This window comes from Numida meleagris, chromosome 1 (assembly GCF_002078875.1).
Source record: "Numida meleagris isolate 19003 breed g44 Domestic line chromosome 1, NumMel1.0, whole genome shotgun sequence".
NCBI lineage: Eukaryota > Metazoa > Chordata > Aves > Galliformes > Numididae > Numida > Numida meleagris.
Window position 1 is genome coordinate 20,259,124 of NC_034409.1, and position 13,475 is coordinate 20,272,598.

At 42.0% G+C, this 13,475-nt stretch overlaps 1 protein-coding gene across 4 annotated transcripts in view; it reads left to right on the forward strand.

Annotated features, from left to right (window-relative positions):
- TRABD (TraB domain containing) overlaps nucleotides 1–13,475 on the forward strand; it is a 35,784-nt gene that overhangs the window by 15,931 nt on the left and 6,378 nt on the right. For all 4 annotated transcript variants that reach the window (XM_021384742.1, XM_021384744.1, XM_021384743.1 and 1 more), the window contains 4 exons: nucleotides 636–776; nucleotides 7,544–7,654; nucleotides 8,638–8,777; nucleotides 10,961–11,133. In XM_021384742.1, coding sequence (XP_021240417.1) covers nucleotides 636–776; nucleotides 7,544–7,654; nucleotides 8,638–8,777; nucleotides 10,961–11,133 — 565 coding nt within the window. The remainder of the gene's footprint in view (nucleotides 1–635; nucleotides 777–7,543; nucleotides 7,655–8,637; nucleotides 8,778–10,960; nucleotides 11,134–13,475) is intronic.

Below are 13,475 nucleotides of genomic sequence, written 5' to 3' on the forward strand. Positions count from 1 at the left end.
TATGCTTACTGCGAGGAGAATATGATGAGAGGATGCAAAGCCTTAGAACAGTAACTGGAGTTCTCGGCTTCTTTGTGCATGGGATGTGTAATACTGAGCTGTAAAACCACGCTGCCCAAAACTTGAGAATGTAGTCCAAAATACAAGTTGATCAGAAACACTAGTGGAAGTAGGAGCTATTTCATACTGACCTTTATGCAAAGTCTCAATTCAGGGAGGCTTTATTATCTGGATCACAGGAGGGAAGGAATATTGTACCAGAATCATCAACTCTGGCTCTTAACAAAGAGCCAGTCAAATTGCAAGTGGTCTCAGGCTATGGGTAAAGGGACTTTGCTAATGTGAAAGAAAGAAGCTGATCATAGTGATTTTCTTTCCTTCCTCTCAGCATAATGTGTTGTCCTTCTTCCTGTCCAAAAGCATCCAGTAGCCGGGGCATTTCACTGTCATTTTCTTCATTTTTCTCAATAAATAACTACTTTGGAACGTCTTGCTTTCTCATTATTATATTATTTGAAAATGATTGCTGGAGTGTGCTTTTAAGTCCCTTTCTCATGAAATTATCAACATTGGCTATAATTCTATTTAATCTTTCCTAAACTGATGTAAAAAAAAAAAAAATTAATTTCTTTCAGACAATACAAGAAGTGCAGCCGGATGTGGTTGTGGTGGAACTATGCCAGTACAGAGTTTCTATGTTAAAGATGGATGAAAAGACTTTACTAAAAGAAGCCAAAGAAATAAATCTGGAAAAACTTCAGCAAGCTATAAAGCAGGTATGATTCCCACAGTGAGAGTTAAAGACTGGACAAATTACTCTTGATACAAGTTAGAACTAAAAAAGGTGTTCCCACTAGCTGGGAACTTAATAGTGTTTACCTAGGTGAGGATACCATCTTGGTGGTAAATTGTGGTATTTTGTTTTTAGCTGCAATGCTGTGGGCTGTTGTACTGTTGAATTGTATGGGCAGGTGTTGACCTCAGCAGGACTCTTCCTGTATTTAAGTTGTTCCACTTCCAGGACACAAGTACTTAATTGTAGTGTTCCACTAATCCATTTAGATATGGTTACTGTCCCTACAGTCTGTGTCTGTATCACAGCTATTGAAGGAGTGCTTGCTTTTGCTATTGTGTGTAGGGATCTGTTCAGTTGCATTCCTCCTTCTTGGTAGCGTATTTCTTCATGGCAGTCATTGTTTTTGTTTTTTGTCATCTCCATTCCACTTGTCTTCCAAGTAGTTTCTTATTGATTGTAGGCCTTGAAGGCTTTTGAAAGAGCTGGGCAGAAAAGAGTAGATTACTATTCAAATTACTGCTTGTTGCAGTAATTAGCAGTTTGCCACTGTTTTGGATGTGTAGGTGCAAAACAAGCGTTGTCCTTTAGTTTTCAATTTCTCCTTATTAGCTTGTATTCAAATAATTTTAAGCTAAGCCAAATGAAACAGCATAGATTTGATTTTTGGAGCACTCATGGGATATTTGAGTAGAATAGTAATGTTTGGGCAAGTTAAATTTTTTTCCAGCATCCAGCTGGATGAATAAATTCATAGATTTTGGTTGTGTGGTGCACACACGTTGTAGTTATGTATTGGAATGATGTTGTTGATGTACTTGGGAAATTTGCAGGACTGCATCCCTCACAGGAATTTAAAGTGCATCCGTGTAAAGTATATGAATGGCTGAAGGCTCAGGGGGGACCTTATCGCTCTCTATTACTGCCTGAAGGGAGGTTGTAGTGAGCTGGGGGTCGGCCTCTTCTCTTGTGTAATTAGCGGGAGGACGAGAGGGAATGGCCTCAAGTTGCACCAGGGGAGATTCAAGCTGGACGTTAGGAAATACTACTTTTCTGAAAGAGTGGTCAGGCTCTGGAATGGGCTGCCCAGGGAGGTGGTGGAGTCACTGACCCTGGAGGTGTTCAAGGAATGTTTGGACGTTGTGTTGAAGGACAAGGTTTAGTGAGATCTGTTGGTGATAGGTGAACTGTTGGACTGGATGATCTTAGAGGTCTTTTCCAACCATGGTGATTCTATGAAGAGCAAACCTATGGTGTCTTTGTGTGTGCACATGCACAGTGTTTCGGTACAGTCTTTCTGACTCATACAGTTAGGCAATAATGTACCTTTCCTGTTTTCTCTATTTATGTCCTATCAGAGAATAGAAGATTGCAAAACATTTGTGTATTGCGTGCGTTATTGTATCCATCAGTTTATTTTAGGCAAAGTGGATTGCTTGGATGCATGTAACTAAAATAATGCATCTTTACAACATAGCAGTGTGGTTGAGGATCTTTTGACCTTTGTGCTTAAACAAGCACAGAAGCTACCTTTGTTTTATTTAAAAAGAAAAATAATAAATTATTTTATATCAAAGCTAAATGCAACCATTTTTACTGTGTTAAGTTTTTCTCTTTTAAGAGGAAAAGGACAATGAAAATAAAATGCCATACATTGCAAAATGATTAGTATACAGAGAAAAGAAAATCTCTGATGTAAATTCATGTTGGCAGCTTTGTTATCAGCAGTTCCTACCAGAACTGAAAGTGATCCTCTGTGCAGGCTGTGTTGGTTCTAAAATCAGAGAGTAACACAAGAATCATTCCTGTTTGTCAACGGTTTATGGGCGTTCGGCCCGGTTCCGTGACGAAGGGGACGGGGGACCCACGGGCCCACACCCCGGGAAGAGGGAAAAGGGTAAAAGGGTAAGGAGATGGCCCTGAGAGCAAAGAACAGCGGCAACAATCTGAGGAGAAACAAACTAATTTACTAAATAAGATATCAGAATGCCAAACAACACACTATAATACAATATAATTACAATTTAAGCTGATAAATCCAATACAGAGAGAGAGAATGTCCCAAAATCAAGGTAGGCCTTACTCTACTACCGATGATAAGACGGCTGGAGAGCGAGGTGCTGCCAGGACGAGAGACGGCGGAAAAAGGGACGAGGTCTCGTGATCTGCAAGTTTTTATACTGCAAGCTTTTATCTTTTCCCTCCGGCTGGAAAATGGTAACAGAGGAGCAAAGTACCGTGGGGACTGTAGTAGTCCTTCTCTTCTGAGAACCAGGTACATTCACTACATGATGTTATGATGTGGAGTACCAATAACCGAAAATCATAAAACCATGACACTGTTACAGTTCAGCCTCAGTCTACTTCCTCACGAAGAGTGATGCAAATAATAATAGTATTTGGATGTTGTGCATTTAAATAATGTATTTCTCTATGTGTGATCTCAATCACAAAAAAATACCTCCCTTGTTTGATTTAGCTACAGTGTGAGTTATATAGGGCACACTAGGAAACACAGTCCAACTGTCTTGAGCTAAATTAGTGTCTTTGCTTTTCCCCTAAGACAAAGTCAACCAGCCAGTAAGTTGCTCCACCTGCTTCAGTTGTCTCCTCTCATTTCACAGTGATGGAACTGGCACCCAGGCCCAAAAGTTACAGCAAAAGTTAAAGCCGCTTGTAACTTTCATCTTAGGGTTCAAATTAGAAAAATACTGTGTCTTTCTATAAGTGCTCTAAAGCAGTGAAATTGTATTTCATATACTTAATTGAAGTAGGAAGCTGAGCAGAGTGTTAATATGAAACTGTTGCATGCTTGCAGTGGATCCCTGGTATTCACAGCTTATCAAGCATCTGTTGGGGGTTTAAAAAACACTTCTTCCAGTTCCACCTTAAATTTCAAAACTCTTACAGTGGTTTACAGAGATCTGACTGTTTGCTTTCCATTAAGCAAAACAACCTAGTGCAGACTGAAATTTGGCTCAAATGTGTGTTACCTGAACAGTTGGCTTAAACCAAACTGGTAAGACTGGTTTGGTCATCTCTTCTCCTCAGCTTCATGTTTCTGCTGTCCCTTCTGTGTCCCTGCCAGAGCTCACATGGCCATGTGGCTGCCTGAATAGGGCATGCTTTTCAGCTGTGTTATGTCCCTGTGTAGCCCTCTTGTTGTGAGTCCTCACACAGAGGATGAGGAGGGAAACACTGGAAAAGGAGGAAGTGGGCTGGTGGCAGCGAAAGCTGGAAGGGGCTTGTTTTAATCTGCTCTTCTGGGATGAATGTACCTGTACAGGAATATTACGTAATGATTGTTATCATGCTTCTGGCCAATGAAAAAGCTGTTACTAAGCTGTGCAAAATACAACCCTTCATGCTTAGTTAGCCTACAGGATTTTCTGTTAAATAAGATAGATGCATTGTGAATTGGTAGGTGAAGGGTACCACATACATATGGATCTGTATGGCTGCATGTTCTGGTGGCTTGAAGGCTACCCTCCAGTGCACCTGCAGCAGTAGTAAAACCAGTTCCAATCTCCACTAGTTTGGCTGTGTTTGTACAGGGTTATATCCATGGCATCTAGAGTTGTTGTTTTTTTTTTTTCCTTGAAGAAACCCAGGGCTAAAATACACACTGCTTGTTTCTGCCTGCAGTTCTGCAGTTAGGGTGTTAGATCTGTAACTTCTGACACAGTCAGAGCAGCTGCAAGCTGCGTTCCTTAGGCTGTGTTCCCATACATACCATAAGCACGGCTGTGCTGTTGAAGAACTGTCTTCTCCAGAAGGCCTCTGGCAGTTGCCAATAGTAGATGCCTGGAGAAGCGCAAGGGAACCTGCAGTCAGACCTTGCCTGGGCATTCATCTCTTCTGCCATCCTGTTTGCCATCTCCATGCTAGCCGTGGCATTACCTGTAGTCTTACCTTCATCACGAAAAGCTGGACAGGAGCCATCAGTATCCTGGGCTGCATCAACAGAGAGGTGGCCAGCAGGGTGAGAGTGGTGATTGTCCCCCACTACTCTGCTCTTGTGAGACCCTATCTGGAGTACTGTATCAAGCCTGGAACCCCCAGTACAGGAGGGATGTTAAAGTGGGCTCAGAGAAGGGCCACAAAGATGATCAAAGGGCTGGAGCACTTCTCCTATGAAGAAAGGTTGAGGGAGCTAGGCTTATTGAGCTTGGAGAAGAGAAGGCTCCGAGAGAGACCTCATTGTGACCTTCCAGTATTTGAAGGGAGCTTGTAAGCAGAAGGGGGAATGACTTTTCACATGATCTGATAGTGATAGGCAAGGGGAGGGGTGGCTTTAAACTTAAAGAGTGGAGGTTTAGATAGATGCTAGGAAGAAATTTTTTACTCGTGGGGCAGTGAAGCAGTGGCATAGTTGCCCAGAGATGTTGTGGATGCCCCATCCCTGGAGGTGCTCAGGGCCAGGTTGAGTGGGCCCCTGGGCAGCCTGATCTGATGAGTGGCAACCTGCGCATGGCAGAGGGGTTGGAACTAGGTGATTTTAAGGTCCCTTCCAACCTAAGCCGTTCTGTGATTACTTATCCATTCCCAACCCTCATGAGTATGTAGTGTGTTTAATCTCTTCTCCTGTGTTTGGTATCTCTGTGCACACCTTCAAGTACTTTGTCTTCATTTCTTTGTCTTCACTTGGTCCACTAAGGACAGCATAGTAACATGTTTTTCTGTTTCATTCCTTTCCTGACAATCCTTCTCATTTTACTTGCATTCTGCTTACTGTGAAACACTGGGCTTACAAAATTGCTGCTTCACGTTCTCTTTCCAGTATGCTAGTAGTGTGCTAGTTGCTTTGCATCCCTCTGCCTGGGCGGTTGAGTTTCTTTGCACTTACGCTTCACTTTGTGTTTATGGCTGTGAAGTGGGTGCCAGTCCCTCAGGATTTAATGCTCTGTTGTGGTCTTCTTTCCTTTATCTGGCATGGAATAATCTGGTTTTGGTAATAAACTCTCTTAGAGTTTTGTTCCTATTGTTACTCCTGCATTTTGTTCTTTATCCCCACACTTTCTGGCTGGCCAGTTGCTGCTGGTTGATTCTACGCACTGCTGCTTGCCACCTTTTATGACAAGCATCTCTGTGACGCTGAGCAAATACAGCAGGCACTGAGTTTCATGCACGTTAAGAGCAAAAATGACTGAGGCACTTCAGAGGTGCATCCCTTTGTTATCCAGCAGGGCAAATCTTTCCATTGCTGTATGAAAATGCAGACTTCAAATACATCAGTCCAGTTCTGAAGGGTGGATGAGCCCACAGATGACCCAAGTTTGCATTGTCTTAGTTTTCTTCGTGGGTTATCTTCTCTGAACTTCTGGAAACCCATGTCTCCTAGGCTGTTGAACTCAGTCTTGGATGCTGAATCCCCTTCTTTTTACTGACCTTTTTCTTTCTTGTCTCTCCCCAGAAGCCTTGTGCACTGTCTTTCTGCTTAGCATATTTGTATGATGACAGCTGTATGTCAGTTGGTTGTCCCTGTAACGTGCCTTGCTTGCTAGTTTGTAGCTTGACAAAGCAGATACGCAGCTGGCTTTGAAAGTAGCTGCTCTCTTCAGCCAGTCCTTAGTGACTGTAATCCATTTAACCTGCAGAAACTGCCTGTGGCCTTGAGAGAGGTTGCACAAGCATTAAAGCTGGCACTGGGTGGGTCTTTTAAGCGTGTCCGTGGGAGCAAGGAGGGAGACCAGGATTTCCCCTGGTAACTTTGAGCAGTCCTATCAACTCTGTCCTGCATAACCTCATCTTCAGTCACATGAAGCTGCTGATCTAGTGGGAAAGCTAACCTTTGGTGAGGTAGAGGGGACGCCCTTTTGGTAGCCGTACAGGATGATGCCAAATTGAAGGAGATGCATAACTAGGTGACAAACTACTCTTGGAGACAGGTAGCATTCAGTCACTGGGTCTTTGTCATAAGAACAAGTGGTGCAGGACAGCCAGAGCTGGGCAGAAGAGCTCTGAATGGTCTGTAGTGGTGTTTTCAACTCTGTTTGAAGGGCTGGGAGGGGAAATTTTGCTTAAATACATATAGGAGATTGTTCTCTTCTTCAATAAAGAAATCTGCATTGTTAAGTGTCTGTTTTAAAAAGTAATAGACTCTTTGTACAAGGGTGGGCCTTCAGTATGCTTGTAAGTGGAAGTGAGTCAGACCCAAGGTTTTCCTTCTAAGGTCTCATGTGCTGGAGTCATACACATCAAATTCTTGCACAACCCTGAATTCTCTGTTTCTGCAGCTGCTAGCGTAACTGGTGCCCAGCCCAGTGCTTCACTGGGATTGTGGGAGTGTTTATGACTAGACCACTAGCTATTTCTTTTAAGCATCTTTATAACATGATTGCAAATTCAATGAAATGTACTTTTCTGTTCCCCTTTTTTTTGTATCCAAATCAAGAAATAAAAGTACAGTATGTATGGTAGAACAGCTCATACACTTTCTTCAGTCAGGTGAAATAAATAGGGACAGAAATAAATCTTGCTACTCCCCTGTCTTTTCCTGTCATCCTTATTTTGTTGTTGTTGAAAGGGAGAATAGTGACTGCAACCAGTGAAAAGCCTCTTTACAACTGGTAGAAGCTGAAACAAAAGGGCTGCATTGATCAGGGAATTTGCTTCAAAAAGTATCTTCAGTATCCCTTCTTCACTAAGATATTTAACGGTTTTTTTTTGATTGTGAACAGTGCATTCTTCTGAGAAATCTGCTCAGTAAGTTGGTATTTCTTTTTAACCTTTTTCTCCCTTTTCCACCAGAATGGAGTCATGTCCGGACTGATGCAAATGCTGCTTCTGAAAGTGTCTGCTCACATCACAGAACAGCTGGGGATGGCCCCAGGAGGGGAATTCAGAGAGGCTTTCAAAGAGGTGCGATCATGAAATAGTTTTTCTGAGGTCAAATTACAGGTCTTTTGCTTCCAGAGTCAGTAAATAAAGGCATTTGCTAGAAAGGGGCACTCTGGCCACATTCTTGTTGAAGCCTATGAAGTGGTAAAAACCATCTTTGGCTTCAAGGTATGCTCAAAAATACAAAGGTTCATAGCCCTAAATTACATGAAAGCACCTCCAAAAAGACTTTAAATGATAAGGAGTATTTTTGATGGTACTTGTTTTAGTTTATTTTGTTCCTGTTGAATAACTGTTGCTGAATTTTGGATATGGATCCTGGTCATATTGTTGTTGGTGTCAGGATTTCATCCTATGGAAACAAATCTGTCTGGATGAATTATAGTTGATAGCTCTGTCTCCTCTTCTGAAGTGGTTGTTTGAGTTTTTTAAACAGATATGCCTAGAATTTCTAGATAATTTTTTTACTGTTCTATGCTAAAAAGTGTCAGCCTCAGTTACTGCAAAGTCTCACCTGGCATTGCCTTCTGGTGTCTTGCATCAGTTTTTGTTTCGTGAGCTCCTTCTGGAGTACATTTTATCATGACAGACCAATAGGTTCGTGATCTTCACAAAATCCTGGTTAAAAGCAAAATGACCAGATTCATTTTCCCTTGGAATTTATTCAGACCTGGGAAGATACTGTGCCACATCTGTTCATCTTAAGCAGTTCTAAGCAGGAGCTTTCTATCCAGGTAGAAGAAAATTCAAGGTGGCATTATTATTTGGTGTTTTATACTCTAATGCCCACTGCATCTTGTAGCTGATGTACTCCTGTAGGAAGTTGTATACTGAACATTTTGTTTACTGTGTGGCCAAAATATTTCTTGCTGTATGACTGTGACAATACTTGCTCTTTTTTTTGTTAAAATAACTTAAATCACATAATAAAACAAACATTATCTTAATAGTGCTGTACTTTGTTACAGTATGTGTTGATTAGTGATTTGTATCTTCTCTTCCAGGCTAGTAAAGTACCTTTCTGTAAATTTCATCTTGGAGACAGACCCATCCCTGTTACGTTTAAGAGAGCGATTGCTGCACTTTCTTTCTGGCAAAAAGTCAAGCTTGCCTGGGGCCTTTGCTTCTTATCCGACCCAATCAGGTATGAATAAACATCCTATATCTTTATCAGTGGTGAATAGTTCAGCTCTTCTGTGTGGCAGGAGCCTGAAGTTCTCGTACCCAGCCTGATACGGTGAAACCTCACGTTAGTGAGAGGGAGAAATATTCAAACTATCCTTGAATAATTCATATTTTTAAAAAGGAAGCTAGCTATCCTGCTACGTTTCTTTGCTTAATTGTATTTTGATAGATTAATTCTAGGTCGTTGATCACTTTGAAGTAAAAGATTTTATGCTGAAAATAAAATCTTTCTCAATACTGCTGTGTGGATATCGTAAATGAAAAAGAGTGAAGCCTCACGATGATCATTTCATTCAGATTTCCCCAAGACTTGGGCCTACTGTACTAAGTCACACGCACATCAGAGCAGCCTGAGAACTGAATCTACTTCATCTGCTGTCTGAGCAGATGTTGAGATTTCAAATATTTTCTCTTGTTCCCAACAACGTGTCAAACTCTTAATGAACATGGCCTTTACGAGGGGACGCTGTTGGGTTGCTGTCTTACTGTAATACTTCTGAGAATATTCCCTTGGTTGGTTTGGTTTCCTGTGCCCTTTAAAGAAACCACTGTGCCAAGTTTGCTTCCTCTTTGCTTCTGGCCACCAGTAGGTGTGAGAACGTGCTTGAACTGGGTGACAACATGCCCAGCTGTCATCCTGAGTTCCATCTGCACCTACCAGACTTGTAGTGGTGGGAGGCTTGCCAGAAGCAGGTTCCCAGCGCGTGTGGACCCTGAATCTTGGTGCCTCTCATACTCTGTAACCAGAACTCTGCACAGCTCGTTGAAGTGATTGATGTCAGTTCTTTCAGGCACTTGAAACTGGGCCAGGGCTGGAGCTAGTAGGGACAGCCATGCCTTGTTTCTCAGTTTTAGCATTTACTTAATTGTTGTTACCTGTAAACACCTACTATGTTTATCTGTAAAATCTTGTCCTCCTTTCAATCCGTTAGCTACAGTTCACATGCAGAGTTTTGTTACTTGTGAATCTAATACCAATATGAAACTATCTGCAGTTTCTTTGGGCACTGGGGATGTGTTTCTCAGCAAGGTCTCACATTCATCCTGACATGGTTTTTGGTTTTCAACTAAAATATTAAGGTAATTATACTTAAAAAAAATTATCTTCATTAATATAATAACATTCCAGGTGTTGTCTTACAATTGATTGATCTGCTACATTGGTATTTAAAAATAGTATGGGTAGGACTTGGAAAGGCGGCTGTAATAAGCTGTTGGGGCAGGTGCTGCATAGATGAGCTCACTTATTCATTGATATGAGATTCTACTGAAAATGGAGTAGTAACTCAAAATCAGATTTGTCAGTCCATTTCCATGATCTGTTGAAAGCTACCAACGCCTTTTTTTTTGGTTGTCTGCCTTTTGAAGCATCCTTTTGATGTCAGACTTTAAAAAAGTAAATAAATAAAAATTTTGGCATCATTCTCCAGCAGGCAGTGATGCTCAACTTGATGATTTTGTTGCCATACTGTGACTATACCACTGCTGTGGCTGCAAACAGAAGGTTAACAGCACCTACTTAAAAAAAAAAAAAAAAAAAAAAAAAAAAAATAAAACAAAAACTCATTAAATTTGTTCCTGCAGTTCTTAGTTCCTGCCCATTTCTGTTCTTCCATTCAGGGAACTGATTGATAACTCACTTCCCTGCTGAAGATCTGTGATTGACACAAGCACTGCAGAATCCTTTCCACCCTTGTAGACTGTGCCTGGCAGTGTGCTATTTTGTTCCTTAAATAGAGCCTTCATGCATGCCATGATCAGATCGGTTCCTCAGGAGTGCTCTGTGTTGCCTTTTTTAGGCTGATGAATGTACAGTAAAAGTGGGGCACTGTGATAACTATTTCCTTTGAAGCCCTGGTGCTTTTCTGCAGTTGTCAGCCTTTAAACTGGGAAAGGTGAATCTTTGGTTGAGCTGCCTAAGGGCAAGTGACCCCCGCTTTGCCTTTGTCTCACTGTAGAGGCATTGTTAAGAATGCAGCTTTTCAGGCTTATGCAGATTGTTCCTCCTTTGGGGAGGAGAGCTGTCTTTGGGTTTATGTGAATAATGTGTGTAGCGCTTGATTTTTTTTGTATTCATTGATTTTTTGCATTGGACTTTAGAAGTATAACATAGATACTGAGAAAACGTAACCTTTCTTTCAGTAAAGATGACGTGGAAAAATGCAAACAGAAGGATTTACTGGAGCAGATGATGGCAGAGATGATTGGAGAATTTCCTGATCTTCATCGAACGATCGTCTCAGAGAGAGATATTTACTTGACCTACATGCTGAAGCAAGCAGCAAAGCAGATAGAACTACCTCGGGCTTCAGAAAGTAATTGTTTTAAAGCAGATACCTTAACCAATGTGGTGTTTGTGTGCTATTATGAATCTCAGTTCTTCATGGGAAAACTGTGGTGTTCTGTGGGTTTATCCAGGACAGATGCCACGTATCACAAAAGATTACGGTGCTTGAAAAGTTATGAGGCATATGACTCTCCTACTGTGGCCCCCTATAGAAGAAATCTCATAAAGCAATAGACTACTAATTATGATTCTTTTCTCACTGTGCTATTTAAACCTGCAAAATACTGATTAGCCTGACAGCTTCTTCAAAAGGAAGGCATCTGGCATTACAGCACAGCATGGGACAGTCTAGACGTGCGTTGCCTGTCTCACTATCTCACCAAATTCATTGTCACCCATAGCTGCTCAGGCACAGATTTCCTGCTGAACTAATTACTTCTAATTTTCAGTGTTCATCTTGCTTTACTTATTATAAATTGGGCTCCTAGGAACCCCAGTGATATGCAACAAGTATGAACTCTGCATGTTTCAGCAAGGTGTAGGCGTACAGAATAATGGTATTTCTCCAGCCTTTGAAAGTATTTTGCTGCCATGTGTGATCTGCATACCCTTTGTTCATATAAAGAAATGTGTGTATGTATATGCACACATGCATACTGAAGTAGGGGTTACCTTTTTTTTGCTGTCTTGTTTATAATCAATTCAGTGGAAAGCTCTGATACTGTCTCCTGATGGCAAAAATAGTGAGGGTATTGCACTTACTCTTGCATCTCCCTTGTCTAGTATTAATTCAGTGCTGACTTGGTGAAATTTCACCAAAAACACACTGTTAGTTCAGGTAACGTGACCGAAGGAGGCATAGAATCATGGAATCATTAAGGTTGGAAAAGACCTCTAAGATCATCTAGTCCAACCATCCATGCATGCCTTCAGTCATTCAGTCAAAGGAGCAGACTAAAAAGTAAGTTTCATTTTTATTCCTTGCTGGGTCATAAGCCACGAAGAAGAACTGTGTAGCAAGTCCACTCTTTGTTGTTCTTCTTTTTTCCTTTCTTTAAATCTATCTTAAGAGCAGAGTTTGTGAATCAGATTCAGTGAATGCCTGGGAAATGGGAAGGGTTCTACATGCATTACAAAGGATTTAAAATAGAAGATGGGACTGTAAAAGGCAAGAATATGAATGCATCACCTGACTGACAGTCCTGTGCTGCAGTCTCTTAGTAAATGAGACGGTGCCAGAGGTGGTTTTGTTAAGCTGCATGTCACCATTATTATTACTTAGACATTTTTCGCTTATTATTCTCTTGACACATTTCCAATTTTTCCCCTGGGGGAGAGGTAATCCAAAAACTTTTGAGATTAATGCATCAGTTTCTCCTGGGTGTTGTGCAAGCTAGCTGGTAGATTGGAGGTGAGGGTGAGAGCTGCCCTGTGTTGTGGCTGAGTGGTGACCACTCGCTGACTGCTGCACATAAACAGCGCAAGTTTTGCTGTTGCTTGCTGAGGCCAGCTCTGTAACAGTGAGCTTAACAAGGTCAGGTCTGGTCTCAAGCCCTGTTCTCTGGTTGTTCGTGTCTGTCAGCCTGTGCCTTCCCATGATTACGTGGAGCTCTTGGAAGGGGTCCAGAGGAGGGCCACTAAGATGATCAGAGGGGTGGAGCACCTCTTCTGTGAAGAAAGGTTGAGGGAGCTGGGCTTGTTTAGCTTGGAAAAGAGAAGGCTCCAGAGAGAGGAGAGACATCATTGTGGCCTTCCAATACTTAAAGGGGGCGTATCAACAGGAGGGGGAACAATTGTTTACATGGGTGGATAGCGATAGGACAAAGGGGAATGGTTTTAAACCAAGACGGGAGGTTTACGTTAGATGTTAGGAGGAATTTTTTCACTCATAGCGTGGTGACGCACTGGAGCAGGTTGCCCAAGGAGGTTGTGGATGCCCCGTCCCTGGAGGCATTCAAGGCCAGGCTGGATGTGGCTCTAGGCAGCCTGGTCTAGTGGTTGGCAAGACTGCACACAGCACGGGGGTTGAAACTAGATGATCTTTGAGGTCTTTTTCAACATAGGCCATTCTATAATGGGGATGTGTGCCAGCTGTCCAAAGCTGTGAGCAAAGCTCTGCTCAGGAGACAGCAAAGATTAGGGCTGTTCTCCATAAACAGCACAGAAACATGACCCACACAGGGAAGGAAGGAAATGGATTTAGAGTCTCAGCAGAGCTTGCTTCTGCTGAACCACCCACCCTGAGGCTGGAGTGTGAGCCCTGGCCAGTTCAGTTTACTGGAACAAACATTTCCAGACAATAAGAAGTTATGCTAAAGTTTGGGGGGGAGGGAGAAGAAATTAAAAACAACGAAGAAAGAACAACACAAG